Source organism: Athene cunicularia, unplaced genomic scaffold (genome assembly GCF_003259725.1).
Source record: "Athene cunicularia isolate RWA unplaced genomic scaffold, athCun1 SCF_126, whole genome shotgun sequence".
Taxonomy (NCBI): Eukaryota; Metazoa; Chordata; class Aves; order Strigiformes; family Strigidae; genus Athene; species Athene cunicularia.
In genome coordinates, this window is record NW_020799185.1 from 1 (window position 1) to 20,411 (window position 20,411).

The following is a 20,411-nucleotide window of genomic DNA, read 5'->3' on the forward strand; positions in this document are numbered from 1 at the left end:
CCAGCCCTGGAGGAGAGTTAAATAATTAAAGGGAGTATTACAGCACAGTCCCTTCCCTGCGGGGTTCATTAACCTTGTGTGAGGCTTTCGGGGTGAGTTGCCTCCTCAGTGCAGCTGAAAACCTGTTGATGGGTGAGCAGGAAACTCTCCAGGCTTGCTCTGAAGATGCTGACCCCGGGTCAGGGGTGGTTTGTGGTGACTGGGCACTTTGGCAGTTCAAAAGGCAACAAGACTGTAGCAGGGGCCAAAATGACCTTTCCGAAGCAGAACGTGGCTTCTGAGATGGAGCAGCCTCTGCTCCGATGTCTGAGTCCTCCCTAGAGCTCGTGCGCCCGTGAGGAGCTTCGCTTTTGTATGTGGGATGGTGAAGCTGTTTTATACAACAGCTTCATTCCCCACAAATGACTAAATGGGCCTCAAACAGTTGCCCAGTTGCTCGTAATGGCATAATGTTTTGCTAATGGGCTTGTGGTTTATTCCATCCTTGCACTTGAGGAGAGCGAAGAGTCCTCGGGACCTCCCAGCGCCGGGGTTTAGGCGGCGAGTTGGCAGTTGAGTCTTAGCATGTTGGGAGCAGCCAAGCGCTTCCTGAGTTGCTTCCCCGTAACCCAAGTTCCCGGGTCTTCCCTCTGCTCAGGGAATTTCGTGGTCACTCCTCGTGCTCTGGCGTCGTGCAACTCCGACGCACTAATTAGGCGATGTTTTAACAAAGGTTACTTCAAGGTGCCTGATGCAGCAACTCTTGTGGTTCAGGGACAACTTTGCTGCTTCCAGTTCCAGGAATCCCTTTCTGCTGATGAGGGTCGGATTGTTGGAACGATGCTTTTTGCTCCTGGGGAGCTCAGCTCCCGCCCTGGTGGGATGCGGGTGTGCCTGGTGCCAGCATCTCCTGCTGGGGGGCTGCGTGTCGATGGGGTGGTCCCGGCTGGCCCCGGAGGTCTGGCCCCGCTCTCCTCAGCCAGGACAAGTGCACTGAGTGTATCCCAAACCCCTGGGATGCCCAGACTCTCAGCAGCAAGTTAGGCGTGGTTTAGCTAAGCTGAGTTTGCCGAGGAGTGAATGTCTGGCCTCAGCAAATGCTGTTTTTCTGTTCCTCTGGGCCCTCAGTTTGGAGATGTGCAGTGACTCGGTTTTGTGCTGTGGTCTTTGCTAGATTTAATGCCCCGCTAATGAACGCTCTCTGCTACTTTGCGCCGGTCCTTGTTGGCTGACTGGGAGGATGAGGATGACCTTTCCTTGGCTCTGCGAAGAGCTGGAGGCTGTTGCCTCCCAACGTGTGGCTCCCGTTAGTACAGGGTGGATCTGGCGTTCACCGTGAGTCGCTGCTGCAGTCGCTCGTGGCTGATGAGGTGGGCTCAGAGCAGCTTTTGGGTTAATTCAGGCCTCTTTTTGCTGTCCACCTTTCACTCCTGACTCGTAAGTCTCCCTGCGGGCCGGTGGTGAAGGGTGCTCCCTTGGTCCATGGTGAGCGTTATCTAGTCTGGCTCTTCTCGTAAACATCGCAAGCAGCAGAATTCCTGGTGTTTGGAGTTGCTGCCCAAGCTTCCCCTCGTGCTGCCGGTCCTGGAGGCAGCAGGGTGCAGCTTTGCCTCCCGCCTGCAGCAGCAGTTAGGAAGGAAAACAGCACCATTATCTAAAATCTGTAGCTGGGCTCTGCTGAGCTGCAGGAGACTAAAGCCCTAAATGTAGAGAGATCAACGTGTGGCTTCTCGCCCAGGGACTGGCTGTTGATATTTAAAGGCTGTATCAGTGAAACTGCTTTTTTTGGGGGGAGCAATTTGGACTGTAGAGGTGATGGGAGGGGAAGGGAGGACAGGGTTGGGCTCTGCGGATGGGTGGTGCAGCTGTACCCGAGCTGCAGATCACCGGACAGGCTGGTACCCGTGTTAGGTGTGTTGGTGACATGTTTTTAACGTGTCTCTGTGTCATTACATACATAAAATAGCACGTGGCCAGGTAAGACTTGCCTTGGAGTTACCAGGATGGTGCCTTGGGGTGAGTGAAGGCAGCAGCCACAGCAGTTGCAGAATTGGTGGGTAACTGGTCCTAAAAAATCTTGGTTTGCTGGAACTCGAGGGGGTTTCGCAGTTCTCTGGGCACGAATCTGTGCGGAATCTGTCCACGGGTGCTCCTGAACGACAGTGTCCACCTCTGCCTTTCCCCAGCTCTGCAGGGCTGTGCTGATCCGATGCAGCAGCGTTCAAGTACTGGACACAACTTCTCTCTGGGTTTCAGCATCGTTTGGATGTGACGGAACTCTGAGGGCAAGAGGAGGAAGTATGGAAGAGTGTTGTTTTGGTGGAGACTGAGCAGGGAAGTGAAGGATTTGGTCCATGTGAATCGTTTCTTGCTCTCGCCCTGCTCCGGATGTGAGCTTATTAGAAATGAGAAATCTTAGAAATCGATGCTGTAAAATGTTGGCATAAAATGTAGTTGTTTTGGTAACAGCAAAATGCCAACAATGCTCCTTTCTGTCTGGCTTAGTGGGTGGGAGCAGAGCTGTTACTATATTATAAGATCAGTTGATATTAATCCAGAAGTGTAATTTTGTGTGTGCGTGTGTGGCTGACGACTGGTGAATTGTTCTCCTTTGGGGGAGGAGGAAAAAAAAAAAATCCAACCCTCAAATAGGTGCGAGAGGTTTAAAATGAAAACACTTCCGAACATTTTAATGGGGTTCTGTATATCAGGATGATGGGTGTTCTTCGTATTTTTATTTGCAGGCTTCTAGTACTGTTTGTTCACAGCCGTGTGGCCCAGTGACCCAACCGAGAGCCGCGTTTGGTCTGTGCCGTGAGGAGCGCAGGGTCTGAAGCACGAGGTGGGCTTAAGGTTTGAGGGTCAGCCGCTGGCTGGGAGGAGGTTGGAGGGTGAGGAAGACGTCCAGGAGGAGCAGTGGCAGCCCAGTGGCAGCGGGTGCTCTTTGGGTGTGAGTAGAGCTGATCTCTGAGCTCCTCTAGATCCTGGTGGTGCGGCCGCTTGTCTGGGTGCAACGGGACCAGTTTCTCTGGCCAGCACAGTGAAGTTGTGCTGTTTAACTTGGAGTAACCTGGTCGGACCCGGTGCAGACCCTCGGGCTGATACGGTCTCTCCCGTGCCGGGCTGGGTGTTACACGACGTGCTGTGGGTGCCGGACAGGCCGGTGTTGAAGCTGCGGCACAGAGAGCTGAGCTTGTGCTCAGCTTTGTTCTTGCTCTCTCTTCTCCGTCGGGAGCGAGTTTCTGGCACCAGGGATGTGTTTCTCCGCTCAACTCAACCGTGGTTTCAAGTCCTGGGGGTGCCATACTCTGTGCCTCAGTTTACCAGCGTTTTCTCTGCCTGGATCTGGAGAAAGTCCTTTGGCGTGGCCGCAGGGAAGGTGCTGGAAGGAGTGGGTTTGTGTGGGGAGGGCACAGGCCTGGCTCCAGCGTCGGTATAAAACTGCTGGTTTGGAAATGAAGCTTCACAGGAATTGCTGGTACTCCTGGGCCCTCGTCAGTTTTTAGCTGTTTCCGTGCATCTCGATGGCTCCGGGTTCTGCAACCCTCCAAACGAGGCGCGAGGGCATTCGATGAGCTCGCTGGGGCACAGCCCCGAGTTGGACCCAACCTGTTTGTCGAAGGCGTTTGGCAATACCCGATCCAGAGGAGTAGCCTGATGTCTGTTGTGAAACAGCTTCTTGGCTCCACTTACCATACTTGCTTGGGGTTTTTCTTTCCAAAGACTTTATTAATTACCTAGTTAGAGATTTGCTTCGTAGCAGGACGGAGACCTAGCTTTACTGGTTGAGTGCCCTACTTAGGCCAAAGCACTGCTCTAGGAGTTGAATAAACGCAGGATTGAGCTGTCTCGAGCTTCTGTAAAGGTCGGTGAAGGTTCTCCTGGTCTGAGAAGGTCAAACGATGTTTTCTTCTGGTGGGATGCGCCGAGTCTCCTCACCTCTACTAACGGTGTTTTTCTTATTTCCGATAGGAAACACAGACTGACGAGAACTCAAAGTGCCTTTTCCCCGGTTGTGTTCAGCCCCCTCTTCACAGGTAAGGATTCGGAAGATTTGCAGTATGGGTTTTCATTTTGCCACGAGAAGAGCAGCGTGCGCTTAACGGTAGACGCTGAACGTTGCTTCCCAGTGCAAACTGGGATCTCTGTGAGGGGTCCCTCTGTCCTGCTTGGCCTCAAACCCCGAACAAGAGGAGCTGTAAAGAACGTGGCTGTTGCACGTCAGCGTTTTGCAATTCCTCCTGTTGAAATGCAAGTTTTGAGTTGTGCTCTTGGAGGCGAAGCTCCTTCCCCCGCGCAGGGCTGTTTGCGTCCGAGTGGTTTGGAAAAACCCCTGTGGAGCGAGTGCGGTTTGGTGCTCCCCTCCTGTGGTTTGAGAGGGGCTGGGACCAAGCCCTGCTTCCCACCTGGACCATCCACCGTCCTCAGCGGCCCTGCTGCGTGACAGCTGTGGGAACTGAAACCTTTTTTGTGGAGCGCTACCTTCTTCTGCATGTTTCCTCGCCTCTCCCCTGCATCCTGCTGGTTTCTGACCTTCCCCTTTCTGCTGGCGGGGGGGGAAGTTGGCCGGTTTATAAATGGTAGAGGGGGGGAAGTCCTGCTCTGCTGACGACTGAAAGCTGTAGAAAAGCTCCTAGTCATGGTCATGTGCCTCTTGTGGTGTGGGCCCGTGGTCACAACAGCCCTAGACTGGGGCTTGGGGCTTCCTTGGGAGAATCCTGTCTCAAGACACATGTGAGTAGGAAGCCAAGGTCGCAAGTGAGGGTTATTTTTCAGCTGTGTGGGGTTTCATGTGCCTTGTTATGGAGGTCAGATTCAAAATAAAATTCACGTTGAGGGTCTTGTTGCAGAAGAAAGGAATCAAAATGTGATTGCGTAGGGAGAGCTGCCTAAGGAACAGGTGGTGAGTTGAGCCCGGAGCCTCCTCGTGCTGCGGGTGTTCGGTAGCAGAAGGTGTGGTTTGTGCTCCCGAGCGGGGCGAAGGCCTCTTCGGAGAGCGGTGGTGAAGCCTCACCGAGAACCGCTTTAAACCTCAGAGAAGTGACCTCCGAGGCAAAGCAGCCGTTTGACTTGCCTGGAACTCGTCACTCACTCAGCTCGTGCAGAAGCGGAGCCGTGTGGAGGTTGGTTCAGCTCAGGTGGGGCTTGTTCTCTTTGTTCCCCCCTCCCTCCAGCCGGGGTCCTGGCAGCGGGGCGGCGTGCCGAGGACATGTTCCTCGCGCGATGCCGCCGCCTTCCTCTGCGTCGTGCGTGTTTAGTTGGCAAATCGAGGCTGGTGAAAGCAAAAGCTGCTTCTGCTGCTTTGTCAGCTGTTGCTAGGGGAAGTCGCGGGTATAAAACCAGTAATTCTGCGTGCTGGTGATGGGGGTAAGTGGATGCTGCTTTTCCTCAAAAGAAACGACAGAGGAGAAGCTGGCGTTGACAAGTTTTTGCTCTATACTTGGGAAGTTGATGTGATCAATTGTTAGTTTATGCTATTAACTATTTTTAAAATTCCTCATGTCCTTTTTTGCCAGTTGGTGGAATAGTGGTGATGTGCTTGCAGGAGCTTTTCCTTTGCAGAAGACTGTGGAAGCATCCCTAAAGTAGATTTTAATTGCTCTGGTTTGTTGACTTTCTCCAGTCTTCATGCTGCTGAGGTCTCGGTTTTTTTAATGGCTGCTGTACAGGGGATTTTCTGAGACCAGGACCACCAAAGTGGGACAGAACCGAAATGTCTGGCCCAACTTGCATGAGTTTCTTGGTGCTTTGCTTTCGGGTTAGTGTTTGGGAAGCTGTCCTTGCCTTTCCCGACCTCTGCTCGGGTGCCTCTCCCAAGTGCTGGCTCCAGAAGCCCACCGCAGCCTGCCATCGCAGCTCCTGCCACTTCGGGAAGGGTTTGGAAGTGGACTTGCTGCAACCACGCTTTGGTTGCCTTTTGGTTTTGTTTGGGCAAGATGAGTGCAGCCCAGCCACTTTTATTTTTATGGTGTGGAAATGAAAGAGTGGCTGTGTGCACGCGTGTGCGCTCACACCCACAAGTCCCTCAGGGAGAAGGTACCTTGGATAATAACCAACCCTAAATACTCCTCTTAACGTGGCTTATTAATAGACAGGACTTTTAAAAGCAGAAGGAAGTTGAGTCAATATTGTCCCATGTAACACAGGGTAAACACGGTGCCAGGTACTTACCGAGAGGTGGGTGACGCTGTGTCCGGTATCTGGAGCAGAAGAGGAGTTCTCTGCCCACAGGAATTGAAATCAAAGGCAGCCAGATCTCCTTGCCCTTGAGACCATGGTTGGGGTGTTGGAGATGATTTGGTGTTGGTGGTTCATCAGAACCTGGTTAGACTTGATTTTTTTTTTTTTTAAAAACATGCTTTGGCTGTGGTAGCACCACTTGGGGTCTCTCTTCAGGATTAGGGTGTTTTCCTTTTGGCTTGGTGTTAGTCCAGTCCTGAGGCTGATGCTTTGACCCAGATTTGATGGCTTCATTTCCCTGCCATGATTTTAGACTAATGTTAAGCTTTTCTGGTTAAGTTGGACATCTTAGTTAGTGTCACTGTTTTCTCCAAGGCTCCAAAGACTTTAGTTTTCACTGAATTCCAGTTATTTAATGTAAAAGCCTGTCCCAGCTCCCCTTTACTAATTTTGAAGAGCTCGTACCCTCATGGCCTTTGGGGTAAAAGGTGTTTCTGTTTGATCATCAAAGGCATTTGTAAGCAGACTCGACCTGGCATCAGTGGGAGTGTTATCTCAGAGTCCTGTGCCAGCGGGTGCCACGCAGATCCCTGAAACCATTTCCCAAACGTTACCCTCTGAAACCATTTCCCGAGTGCCAGCGCTTGCACCGTTGGTGAGCTCTGCCTGATACACGAGCTCAGTGCTGAAAAGGTCCCATGGTGCCTTCCCCATCACATCCTCCTGGTGCAGGACTCGGGGTTCAGGCATGTGTACCCCTGTCCTTCCCTTCTGCCTGGCCTTGGAGCTGCGGTAGCGGAGCTGATCAGTGTCTCCAAAGCGGTTGCAGCAGGGAAACCTCTTTGCAAACAGCTCCTGAGATGGTCTTCCAAACCCCGCCGAGGTTACTGCCCCTTCCCCTCTCCCTGCGCCTCCCTGCCCTCGGCCTCTGTGTGCCCCGGGGAAGGTGCTGTACTAACAGTCTTGCTCCACCAACCTTCAGGTGAAACAGTGTCACTGGTGGACGTGGACATCTCTCAGCGAGGACTGACCTCCCCTCACCCGCCGACTCCACCACCTCCACCGCGAAGAAGCCTCAGCCTGCTAGGTACCGTCCTGGAGAGCGTCCTTGGCCGTGTGTCCCCACGGGAGCGTAGGAACCGCCCGTCTGTCCTTGCAGGGACAGTGGAGGAGCATCCTGAGGGTCCCCAGCAGCAGGCTCGCTGCCTGCTCATCTGACCCCCTAACACGCCAGCTCACCCTTCCCTGGCAGAGGACTTTTGGTGTTTGCTGAAAGCTTCAGAGTTTCCGTTAGCCAGGAGGGGAGGGTGGTGCTGGAGCAGCGTGAGGTGGGAGGTAACGTGCTGGTTTTGTAGCATTTCTGCTGCTTTTGGAATCTTCTCCCCCTTCCTGTCAGCAAGGCTGGTTCCTGTCTGTGCTCTCTAGTCGGTGGAAGCGGAGGCTCTCTGGGAGGCTGCTGCACCAGGAGCCTGGCTTTGCTGCTCTACATCCTCCGAGGAGGAGGTTCCTCTGAGCAGGAGCAGCTTAGGATGGGTAAAGTCAGCCTTAGTGAGCAGCACCTTAGCACATCCCATCTGCCGGGTGTGTGAAATCTCCTGTAAATGCCTGTCTGGTGCCTCAAGCTGCATGTGAGGAGCTGGCTGGGCTAGAAGACCGGCTCCCTCGCTCTGGGAGTGCGTGTGAGCGTGCCCGTGTGTGCGCCCAGCTCCGGGCTGGCACCGAGTGGCAGCAGACCCCGGGGCTCGGGAGCTCCATCTCCGCTTCTCCAGGCAGCGCCGAGTGCCCGTTTGCTCTTTGTCAGGCGCTGGCCGGCACAGAGCTCGCTCGCTTTCCTGTTTTCTGAACCTCTCTTGCTTCTGTTCTCTCCTAGATGATATCAGTGGGACGCTGCCTACATCTGTCCTAGTGGGTCCAATGGGCTCCTCCCTGCAGTCTTTCCCTCTGCCTCCGCCTCCTCCGCCCCATGCCCCAGGTCAGCTTAGCTTTAGCAGCAAGGCTCTGGCTTTCCCTTCAGGGATCTGGACTTCGGGGTTTGGTTGTTTTGGGTTTTTTTTTTGTCTTTTTTTGGTAAACTTTAAGGCTACGCTTGGATTTTAACAGCAGCGGTGCTGCCTGTGCTGCCCGCTCGGGGACGTGTGGTCCTACGCTGCCGAGCGCTCGGGCGCTGTTGTGCCGAGGCTCTTGTTGCCCGCTGTAGTTTTGCTGAAGCTGGTGATTGCATCAGCTTTATCCTCAGTTCGAGGTCTCCCGTTTTCTCTGGCTCCTCTCGGAAGCGCAGCCCCCCCCCCGCCCCGATTAGTGCAGTGTCAGGTAACGGGTGAGTGAGTGTCAGGAGGGAGCGGTGGGAGCAGGGTTCAGCGCAGGAGCCCCGGTTTTCAGAGCCAGCCAAACAGCACCCGAGGAGTTTTCCTGCGCGTTTACCCTTTTGCTTTTGGTTTCCTTCAGGACCCAGAGGGCTTTAACTGCCCCTTTTTCAGGCTGTGTGTTCATTCCTTCCAGTCTGTGCCACCTGGCACTTCCCTGCCTTCCCTCCGAGCCAGCATAAGGAAAGAGCAGGTGAAGGTGCTGAGCTAGTCGCCGTGGAAGCGCCGGGCAGTGGCTCCCGCTGTGTCCTTCACAAGGACGTTGTCCTCCCACCCACCTTCCTCCTCCCCGCTGCAGCTCTGCCCCTCCTGCCCTGACCTCTAGAGCCGTGCGAGGGGGACGGGGTGTTGGGGGGAACGCTCATCTTTGGGCTGAGCTCCCCGCGGGTGACCGTGGCCTTGGGCTCTGTCTCTCTCCCTCTGCAGACGCTTTCCCGCGGATTGTCCCGCTGAGGCCGATGGAGGCGATGCCCGGCCAGCCCCCCCCCCACCTCCAGTGCCCGCTCTACCGCCCCGACTCCAGCAGCTTCGCAGCCAGTTTGAGAGAGCTGGAGAAGGTAACGCCGATGCGGGGGGTGCCACCAGCCAGAAGGGAGAGACGGAGGGTCTAAGCTCTGGTTTTGGGGACTGGTCATCCCTTTGGCAGAGCTGGGAGCGTAATGTCAGGATAGGTCTGAAAAAAAACCCCAAAACCCTCCTGTCTTTCTCCTGGTGAGGTCTCTGAGTCTAAAAAAGCATTTGTTTATGCATGGAAGGGGTGTCATAGTCTCATCCATTCTGGGTGTTACGGGTTGTGATGATGCCCTCATCCAGGAGCCACGAGTTCCAACCATCCATCCGTCCTGCCTGGGCACAACCCGGCACTTCCATTTTGGTGTTTAAAGGGAATTAACAAGAGCAAATGGTATTGTGTTCGGTTGCTGATAAAAATCTTTCTTGCTAGCAATCTGCTGACGTGCTGGCTGTCTCTTTTCCTAGTGCGGGTGGTACTGGGGACCGATGAACTGGGAGGATGCGGAGATGAAGCTGAAGGGGAAGCCGGATGGGTCCTTTCTGGTCCGAGACAGTTCTGACCCCCGCTACATCCTGAGCCTCAGCTTTCGGTCGCAGGGCATCACCCATCACACCAGGATGGAGCACTACAGAGGTGAGAGCCCCGGCCGGGTCTGGGGGTGCTGCTGATGGCAGAGGTCTGGGGCTGGGGACCAGTCTGATCCCAAGGCCCCAGGACAGTGCTCTGGGGCACAGAAGAGGGGGAGCAGCAGCGACGTGTCCTCGCTCTTACGTTGGGGTTCCGCAGGAGGCCTTTGAAGCTGCATTTGACTTGGCTTCTCGTGCCTCAAGCAGCACCTCTTCTTATAACTCTGAAAAACTGGGGAATACAAGAGTTCCCTGTGCCTGTCCTCAGGCCTGGCTTTGGAAAACTTGACTCCAAGGGAATAATGATGGCAAAGTCTTTGGGATCCTGCGTGGCTGAGATGAGATGTACAGCAAGAGCCCTCATTTGTAGCAGTCGGTGCTTCCCAAAATGAAACTTGTTTCCTTGTGAACTGAGAAGGAATCTCCTGATGTCATGGCTCCCCCCTGGGCGATGCTTGGCAGTGGCACCAGCTGCTGTCAGTCCCAGGCTGAGCTTTTAGCTCCACTGCGGTGGGTTTTTATTCTGAGAACAGTTCGTGGCCTTTCTTCCTGCTGCGCTCGCCCCCCTGCTTGGGCTGCTTCTCACCTCGCCCGCACGCTTTTGTCTGCTCGTCTTCACACGTAGTTTTCTGTGTCGAACCCTGGCACTGGCAGCTGTCCTCGGGCTGGGCAAAATGCCTGAGAGGCTCAATGCACAGGGGGGAAGCTGCCCTGGAACCAGTGGGCAAGCTTTAATAACAGCTGCCTGTAGAGCCTTGTCATTAAACGCGCCTACAGATAATGGCTTCAGAGGCTTCCCAGCCAACCTGCCACAGAAAATGGTGGTTTGCAACCTTCTAGAGCAAAGCTCATCTTTTTCTCCTTTTTACCCTTGCCCCGGGGATGCTCCCGTTGTCCTCTTGCCCCTCTGTTAGGGAAACCTGGCAGCGCTTCTGGCCCCTCTGATGGAAAGATGCCCCAGCACTAATTCTAGCCCAGGTAGAGCCACTTCCCCTGTCCCTTGCAGAAGAAGGGAGGATTTTCATCCCTCTGTCCTTACAGAAATTACAAGAAGCTCTTGCAGCTGGAGGAGATGTCAGGCTGCCTGTACAGTGGCTACTTTTTCATAATCGAGCTTCGGAGCAAACTTCTCTTGCTGCTGGTCTGGTTTCTTATTTGGGCTGGGTTATATCCTTAGCTGGTGTCCTTCCCTGTCCTCAAGCTGTCCTCCTCGCTGCACAGATGAAGGTTGGTGCTGCCACCTTCCCTCGAGCAGCGCTCCCAGCCGTGGCACCGCATCAGGGAGTTCAGTTTTGGGGGTGCAGCACTTGGGTCTGGGTCAGCAGCCCTGTGCTCCCCCCATCTCCCTCCTGCCACACACACCCCCCCCCAGGACTTGCGCTGAATGTGCTGTGGCAGCGTGGAAATCTGCAGAGCAGAGCACTTTGATAAACCAATGAAGATGACAAATGGTGAGGCTGGGGGAATGGTAAAGAGATAAATGCTTGACCTTCAGGTTTCGGGTAGATGAGAGGAAGAAACCACAATTTCTTTGTCTTTTTTTAGGCGAGCTGAGTAGGCAGGCTGGGGAGGGTGGTGTTTGTGCTTTTGTCCTTTGCATCTACTGGCTACTCTTAAGGGCTCATTCAGATCTGAGATTCCCAAGAATTACTTATTTTTGTGCTTGCTGACCCTGGATGTTTAGCAGAGGTGAGAGGGACCTTTTCCCAGCAAAGCCTACCAGATGTGGCTGTGGGGAGAGGAGGTGTGGTTTAAATTTTGTGGGCTGTATCTAGCCCCTGTGTTGCTGGTTGCTCTCCACCCTAGAGAAAGCTGTGAGTGCTGGGCATCCTACCGAGCTGCTTCCTCTGGTTTTTCCCCTAACAGGTTGGTGATGCTGCTGGGGAAACTGCTCCTCCAAAAAGTCCCTGACCTGAAATATGTCCTGGGCACCTCTGATTTGGCTACGCTTTCTCCTTAACACAAGTTCTTTACGTGGATGTGGGGTGTTTTCAGAGTCCTTGCTGGTTACAGCACGGTGTCACCCACCTCCCGTGGGAATCTGCCCCACTGCAGGCGTGCGGATCGGCTCCTGGTGGACTCCGTCCTGAACAGGGCCCTTGTTTTCCCATTTTCCTCTGCCTGGTGAAGCTCTGCTCTGTGATGGCTCTTGCTGGGGCGCTGACAAATCTGCAGGTCGAAAGGGAGGTACAGGGGTGTGTGGAGGGGGATGTAGGCAGCGTTTTGGCAGGTTAAGGGGGGGATAAACGGCAGCGTTTTGGTGCAAGAAGGGGGTGTCTGGCTGCAGCCGAAGAGATCGTGAGTCTGGTCTGACCTGAGGCTTAAACTTAACCTAGTTAGAGATCTGTAAACAGGTTAGCAGGCCTGCTTTCCCTGGGCTGCCCAGCTCCAGTTTCAGTGTTTTTGCCGCTTGAGCTCGGTGCGTCCGTCGTGTCAGGTGGCAGCACGGGGACGGCTAATTTGAATTAAGCTGTTGGAAACAGCTGCTCCAATGCTTGCTGTGAAATAAGTGATCCTTGACAGCCCTCGGGCTGGCAGAAGGAGCCTTGAGCACCTGGGTCGCTGTTTTTATGTACCGGTGTGTGACCTCACCTGCTCCGATGCGCTGGCTTTGGGGGCGCTGCTGCTGGGATGCTGTGGAGGAGCAGGGCCCTCTGCTAATGGTCCCTTAAAGTGTGTTTTGCTGGTTTAAATTTAAGACCCAACAATCGTTTGCAGGCTGTTTACAAGTTCAGGCAAGTGTGACTTGTGGTCACGTTGGCACTTCTTTCTGCGTATCCTCAGCTCTTGGTTCCAGTGGAACAGCGTCCCTGCAAGCTGGTGGCACTGGTGTTTCCTCTTAGTGCCCTGCCTTATCCCAGCTCTGTGAGAAATAGCCAGCCTGGGACATTCACCTGGTTTTGGAGAACATCAGACTTGCAACTAAACGTCTCCTCTTGCCACCAGCGCTGCTAAAACGTGAATCCTTTTCTGTTCTGTTGGAAGGGACCTTCAGCCTGTGGTGCCATCCCAAGTTTGAAGACCGCTGCCAGTCTGTGGTGGAGTTCATAAAGAGAGCAATCATGCACTCCAAAAACGGGAAGTTTCTTTACTTCCTCCGATCCAGGGTTCCAGGTGAGTCTCCTGCTCGGAGTCTGGGGATGTTTTGCTCTGTGATTAGCTGCTGGTCTGTCCTAGAGGGCCGGTCTATCGTGGCTTTGGTCTGCTGTGCTCAGTGCCCTGGTCTGCATCCTTGCCTGCCGACTTCTCAGAAGGGCCCTGAGGAGCAGATCTCCCACTCAGTAGCCGCACCATTTGATCCTGGTGGGAAGGAGACTTCCCAAACCTTTTCTTTCCAGGACGGTGGAAACGTGATACCATCTCACAATGACAAACAGACCTGGAGACTGGAAAGCTGCTCCCTCAACGAGCAATTATTTGCCTACTAAAACTCTGCTTTCTTCCCTCCCCCAGTCTCAGTACCGCTGTTCTTACAAACCACTCCATGCTTTGTAGTTTCCCAGCTCTCCCTTAGCTGAGACCCACCTGGGGCTGTCGAGGGGAGAGACGTTCAGCTGAGTGTGTGGGAACGTTTCCAAGTGTGAGCTCAACGTGAGCCTTGAGCGGTAGATATTGTAGATTCAGAGTCCCTGGGGGGACCGTGATGCCAGAGCCCATCAACAGGCAGGTGCTTGCAAGCAAGGAGGGAGTGTTAGTGCAGCTTTGCTGAAGCACGTTTGACTGCAGAGTGCTTGTTTCCCCATCTATCAAACCTTAAACCTCCCTCCTGTTAAATCTGGGCAGGCAACCGGACCAGTATCTTTATTTTTTTTTCTGTTTTTTTGCTTGTCCTGGTGTACCAGAAGACAAGCCAAAAAAGCCATTGGGAGAAGAAGGGAAGGGTCTGCCAAATAGGCAAATATGCCTCGTAATTTTGAGAGAGCAACAGTGGGGGACAGAATTTGGAGGGTGAGTGGTGATGCTTTGAAGAAAATAGAGCAGGAATGGGAACGTGGTGAGACGAGGGGCAGCAGTGAAGCAGAGAGGGGCAGGAGTGAGAAGAGCGGGAGGAATTGTGGTAAATCTACAAGTGAAATGATAGTAAACTTGCTCCTTATCCATGTTGCCATCGGGCCTGCAGGCCCTGATGGTGACAGCGACCTCTCTGTGGCACTGCAGCATGGAGAGAACTCAGCCCAAAGATTTCCTGGTCTAGGAGAGGCTGGAGGGGAGGAGGGATGGGCTGTTCCCTCTTCAGGGCTCCGAGTCGCAGCCCAGATCTGTTCAGTGTTGCCCTCTGCTGCAAACACCACCAATAACTGGAAAGCTGATTTATAAGGAACTGGGGAGAAGAGGGATGCAAAGCTGTTTTTCTGCAGTGTACCCTATTTTCAAAGAAATCCTTTCAAATTAAAGATACTTCACCTTCCTGATCCTGAGAGCCCTTCAAGAACAGGGCTTTGAGGGCTTAGGACTCCAGGTAAATACCTTAGAAAGGACTTGCTCTAGGAAAATGTCATCCAGATACCTTGGAAAGGACTTGGTTTACAAAAATATCATCCAAAAAGAAAATAGCCTCCCCAAAGAGCGCTGTGCACCTGTTGAGGAGCCCTTTGCTCCCGTGCTGCTGGCTCGGGGTCCTGTGTCCCTCCGGGTGCAGCGTTGGGCCTGGGCGCTGCTCGGAGCTGCTGCGCCTTGATGCTTGGGGAAAAAAAAACACAACCCAACCAAAAAACAAAAAGTCTCGTGCTGGTGCCTGATCTTTAGCGGGAGAACGTTGAGGATCTGCATCTCCCCAGTGTGCTCGTTAGTGCTTGTTCTCCTGCTGAAACCTTAACTGCTGCTCCGAGGAGGGGGCTGCTTGCAGCTCGCATCTGGCTCCTGGCAGCGAGGCGTGGGGCTGGTGCAGCCTGCCGAGCCCGGGCTGTGTCCCCGTAGTGGCTGGCTGAGCTCCCAGAGGCTAATTCCTTTTTGGTAGGAGGATAAGGATGGTGGGAGGGGGGGAGAATCCAGCCTTCAATTGATTGCTGTTCTTTGCTTTCTCAAAAGCTGGCTCGCAGCTTCCTGAGCTGCCTGGAGCAGTTTTGAGCCCATCTTAGTGTGAAGAGCTTTCCCTTTTCTCCTTTCACTCCACTGCCCTCAGAGACAAGCCAGCAGGAGGGGGTTAGAGTGTAACTAGCTTTGAATCCTTCTGTAAAGACAGATAAAACCTTGTGCTGTGAAGGAGCCCAGCTCCCAAAGATCCTTCCTGGTGTTCCTGCAGTTCTGTGGGCTCGATTGTTGCTCTTAACTTTGGGGGAGGAGGAGGTGGCGGGGTGGGGGATGGCTGGATGCAACTTGCTTTCAGCCCTGCGAGGTTGCTCCCTGCGTGGGGAGCGGGCTGGCGCGAAGCCGCCGCTGCCTCTGCCTTTGTGCCCAGCCTCGTGACCCCAAGAATGAGCAACTCCGGTGCAGCTTGAGCTGACCAAATCCTCCAGCTTTTTCTTAACGCTTCGATAGAACTACCCAGAGGTTGTGCAGAGCAAAAGCCTACGTGCTGGTCATGCTGCCCGCCTTCTCCTTCGGCTTTTTCCCACATCCTCTCAGAAGCCTGTTGCTTCTCTCTATCGAGTGATGCCAGTCAGGGAGAGGGGGGGTGGTGAGGAGCTCGCAGGGTCTCGGGATCTGCTTTTCCACAGCCACCCTGTGACATGAGAACTGTTGCTGCTGTGTGAGGAAGGCTGGAGATATTCTGCAGCCAAAGGGGTATCACCCCTGGAAGGTTTGGCTCCCCACTCCCAAGTGGTGGGCTCCTGGGCAGATACCACAGAATCCCAGAATCACCTCGGCTGGAAAAGCCCCTGAAGCTCCTCCAGTCCAACCATGACCCTCCCCCTGACCCTTCCCAACTCCCCCAGATCCCTCAGCGCTGGCTCAGCCCGACTCTTCAACCCCCCCAGGGGTCCCGGGGACTCCCCCCTGCCCTGGGCAGCCCATTCCAAGGCCCAACAGCTCCTTCTGCACAGAAATCCTTCCTCAGAGCCAGCCTGACCCTGCCCTGGGCAGCTTGAGGCCATTCTCTCGGGGCCTGGCGCTGGGGCCTTGGCTCCAGAGACTCATCCCCCCTCTCTGCCCCCTCCTGGCAGGGAGTTGCCGAGGGCCAGGAGGTCTCCCCTCAGCCTCCTCTTCTCCAGACTGAACCCCCCAGTTCCCCCAGCCGCTCCCCAGCAGACCTGTGCTCCAGACCCTGCCCCAGCTCCGTTGCCCTTCTCTGGCCACGCTCGAGCCGTTCAATGGCCTTTTTGGGGTGAGGGGCCCAAAACTGAACCCACTTAAAGAGGTGCAGCCAAGATACGTGATGAACGCAGCCTTGCAGAGAGCTCTGCTTCCCCAGAGCCACCTTCTCCTTTCTGAACCAGCAGCGTTTCCTTTCTAACACACCACTTATCTCCAATTTTGCTTTTTTCCAAAGGTCTCCCTCCAACGCCTGTCCAGCTCCTGTATCCAGTCTCCAGGTTCAGCAACGTCAAATCCCTTCAGCACCTTTGCCGCTTCCGCATCAGGCAGTTGGTCCGAATAGACCATATCCCCGACCTCCCGCTGCCCAAGTAAGGCTCGGGGACCCTCCTGGGGACGAGTCTCTCGGGTTTCCTCGCTGCACCAGGCAGTGAGAAGGCGTCTGGATCTGCAGCAGGGGCTGTGGGAGGGAGTGGTTGATAACTTCAGCCTTGGGACAGTGTCCTGAGGGGTGCAGGAGTGGGGTGCTACCTGTGGGTGCCACCACCTTGGGGTGCTGGCTTCTCTTTCTGCTGGAGGTGGCTGGACTGGGCGAGGAGGTTCTGGTTCTGCTTTGCAGACATCGACGTGGTGGCGGCTCGGGGTTAAAGCTTCTGCCCATTCCTTCCCCAGGCCCCTGATCTCCTACATCCGCAAGTTCTACTACTACGACCCGCAGGAGGAGGTGTATCTGTCGCTGAAGGAAGCTCAGCTCATCTCCAAACAGAAGCAGGAGACTGAATCCTCCACGTAGCGAGGCTGCCTCACCCGTCTTGTTGCTGTCACTGATGGTACGTGTGTGCCACCAGCCCCTGCCCCGGCCCGTGGGGTCAAACATCAGTCACTCTCTTCCCTCTGATTGCAAAGAAAACACAAAACCCTCCCGAAGAAGTCGTGGCCGTTCACTCCCTGGGCTTTGACCGTTGCCCGGCTTTCCTTGGGGAGGGGAATGAAGCTTCTGCTATTTTCTTGTGCATATTTCTGCCCACGCAAGCCTGTGCTCGCTCTGGTGCCAAACCAGCCGCAGTCTGGGGCAGATCCTGCTGCATCAAGTGGGCTGTTTGATCCCTCTCCCCTCTCTCTCTTCCCCACTAGGAATTTGATTGTTGCCATCCTGTAGCCCGAGTCAGGCTGTGGTGGGAAGGAGGCACGCGATGGTGGAGCCTGCTTCTGCGGTGCCGCTTCTGCTCTCAAGCTCTTTTGTACAGAGAAGAGGGTTCAAGACTCCTAAGAAGCACAGCGGAACGGGAACGAGAGCCTCAGCTCCTGGCCTGAGGGGGGGGGGGTCTCGGAGACAGCTGAGCCCCGCTCGCGGACTCCTTGCAGAACAAAGAATGTCACGGCACTATTTACAGTTTTTTGAAAGTTTTATTTTTGATGTCTTTTTTTTTATTATTATTATTATTTTCAGCATGAGAAATACTGTCTTATGATCAGCTGAATTTTATTATCCTCCCTTGGAAACTTCAAGGTGGGGAGAGATAAGAGAGAGAAGGGGACTCTCTAGGAAGATCACCTGCTCCGGGCGTTAATGGCAAGACTGTTCTTTGCTCCTCACCCAGAGGGGATGCAGCCAGAGAGCTGCTTGGAGGCAGACTGAGCCAGAATGATGATGTGCAGCTACGTGGAATAACCTCTGGGGAGCGTGAAGCTCCGAGCAGTAGGCAGGTGCCCAGCTCCCCTGCTTCCCAGGATTTGGGAGAAGAGGGCCAAACAGACTCTTGGGCAGCTGGAGTTGCAGGGTGATCCTATATGCTTTTAAGCTGGGCCTAAGGAAGGAAGAGCCTGTGAGCCATTTGGATGTTGTTGGAGCCTTCTGCCAAAGGGTTGCTGCTGCCCTGGGGAGCAAGGGCGGCTCCTCTGAGGAGACGTTCCCTGAGCAAACACTGGAAGATTTTGCTGAACCCCTGGGATAAGCAGAAGGAAGGTGGCAAAGCTGTGGCTGTCACTGTTGCAGCAGTCCATGGACCAAAGGTACTTGCTACAGTGATCCCAGTCTTGCACAGAGCTGCGGGACGTGCACTTTCAGCCTTTCTCTGGCTGCCTCCAGAAGCTGTGAACGATGTGACTTTCTGCTGAGCTGTGAAGGATCTTGATCAGGACTTGCTGGGGCATTAAGAGGCGTCTCCGAGGTGACTCGGAGCAAGAAGCGGATAACTGAGGGTTCTCCTGGAAGGGCATCTGATCTCTGTGAACTTGCTGCTTCCTCCTCTGCCTGGGATGTCCACAGAACCACAGAACCAGGGAAGCCAAGAGAAGTGGTGGCTCTTGCTTTGTTTCTGGGCTCGGCACTGGCTGAAATACCACCCCCCTACCCCTTCACATCCTGGTCTGGCAGCCACTGCCCAGAGTTTGCATTTCACGGTGAAGTTTAAAGTTTGCCTGAAGTGATGCTGAGACGTCTAGAGAAGCATCTTTCCTCCCGTATTTAAACGAGCAAGTGTTCCAGTGCTCCCAACCCGAGTGAAGGAAACTCTCCATCCTGCAGCAGCGCGGTCTGGAAAGGCGACGTTGTGGGTGAGGTCGGTGCCCTGTGAGGTGGCTGCAGTCACTCAGGAGCTGCTGGGACCTTGGTCTTGCCCTGCAGAATGACCCGTGTCCTTGAGTTAGACACACTTGTGTGGATCTTCAAGCAGCCTGGAAAAAAATCTGATTGTCTGCCTCTGCCCAAGCGCTGCTATGAAGGGTGCTAACAAATCCTGCCCTCCCTCCCTCTCTTCACCGTCATCTCTGCCCTGTTTTGGTCTTGGAGAAAAAAAAAATACGCTTTTAAAAAAGGATTTGGCTTCCAAATGAAACTAATAACTAAGCTTCAGAATCTGTACAAATACCTCATCGGACACTCCTCGCTACTGACTCGGTGTTGCGTTGTCGGGGCAGTGGTTATCAGGGAGGGGGAGCTGCCCCAAGACGTGCTGAGCAGCATATCCTGACCCTGGGTGACACCGGAGCTGACCTGCTCTACGGCCACCGTGTCCCCTCCGCGTGGGGACCAGCACCGGGCCCTCCCCAGCCTCCGCTCAAGACCTGCAGCTCCCACCCACGTTATCAGTGGAACCTGCAGATAAATGCAACCGCTTCGACTAAAGCGCACAGCACGTCGGGTTGGGGAGGGGGGGAACCATCTGTTCTCGTGCAGGTGAAACTCGAATATCCACGCACCTGGCCCTGCTGCACCTCGGCTCTCCACGTGCGGGAGATTTGAATCTCCTGACTTAGCCCATACTGGAAAGGAAAACCTTCCTGAGAGCCGACGTGGTCTGACTGCTGAGGTGTCCAAACCTGTGCCAGCGAAGAGGGGCCGGTGCGTGTGTCTCCTGCCAAAGTCCTCTCCCAAAAAAAAAAAACAAAACCCAAAGGACGCAGAGGTGTGGATACGATGGCGTGGGCCGGTGCGTGTGGACGGGTGGGGGCCTGTGGGACAAGTGGAATGGGGGAGCTGTGAGTCTCCCCTTGCTGAAGCTGGTCGTCTCCCTCGTGTGTTGGGAGTGACGGTATTTCCACTCCTTCCTTCCCTGATCTGGGGGGGAGAGGCACAGGCTGGGTTGGGAAGAGAAAGCAGCTGACCTGGAAAGCAGACCAGGGCAGACTGGTGCTGGCTGGGCACTGGGAATCAGTGCGGAGTCCATCCTGCCCACGCTGGGCCTGCCTGGGGTGAAAACGCACAACCCTGCTCTGCGGTGGGTCGGGAGAGCTGTCCTGTACCGCCCCATCCCCCGTGTGTCCCCTTCCCGTGTCCCCCCCAAGCTCCCTCAGGGTGGGCGGGGAGGCTCTGTGGCATTCGGAGCTGTTGAGGAAGCAGCCAGACTTTAGGGATAATACTTGAATTATGTGTATTGGGCTGTCACTGTTCTTGGGAGGATTTCTCCCAGCAGCCTGCTGGTGCTTCTGTTGTTACTTGAACCTGGTGTATGGGGCGAGGGGGGGGCAGCCCTCCCCAGACTGAGGCCAGCAGCAAGGTTTGGGGTCTCTCCATCAGCTGAAATGATGGAGGAACCGTGATCTGGGGTGTTGGATGGGGGGACACCAGCGGGGTCACCCTGACGTGCTTAGTGTCAGCTGTAGCTGCACAAAGCCCCCCCCCCCAAATCGATCTGGACCTTCAGCGGGGGGGGGTGTCAGCTCTGCCATGAAGGTGGCAGAGGCTTTTCAGTCTCCCCAGGGCCCTGCTCCACCTCTCCTTGCGCCAGGGGGTCGGTGCCAGCCTCCTGCCTGTGGCTGGTGGCGCTGGCGAAGATCCCAAGGCGAGCTGTAGTTTGCTTGAAACCGACTTAAGATAAAGCTGTTCCTCGAGCTCCTTCACATCAAGGTCTGAGGGGAAGGACTCGATCTGCTGTTCGGGAGCGGAGAAGGTCCAGAGCTTTTTCTTTCAAGGCTGGGTGTGAGTGGAGCGAGCAGAGCGGTGCCCGCCGAGGGGGCGATGGGCTGCATGGCCACCTCAGGGGGGTGCCTGGGTCCTCTCCCACCACGGAGCCCCATCCCTGTCTGGGGAGGAACCCCTGATATCTGTGTCGT

General features: G+C 54.8%; 1 protein-coding gene across 1 annotated transcript; it reads left to right on the top strand.

The window, feature by feature from the left end:
• Positions 1–3,799: 3,799 nt before the first annotated feature.
• On the top strand, positions 3,800–19,230 carry SOCS7 (suppressor of cytokine signaling 7; the record flags this gene model as incomplete). The annotated part of the gene is made up of 9 exons (XM_026867061.1): positions 3,800–4,016; positions 7,142–7,246; positions 8,030–8,131; positions 8,949–9,079; positions 9,501–9,669; positions 12,648–12,776; positions 16,093–16,228; positions 16,530–16,687; positions 16,992–19,230. Coding segments are annotated over 8 exons (1,110 nt in total), but the record flags the coding sequence as incomplete, so codon positions are not given.
• Positions 19,231–20,411: the final 1,181 nt, after the last annotated feature.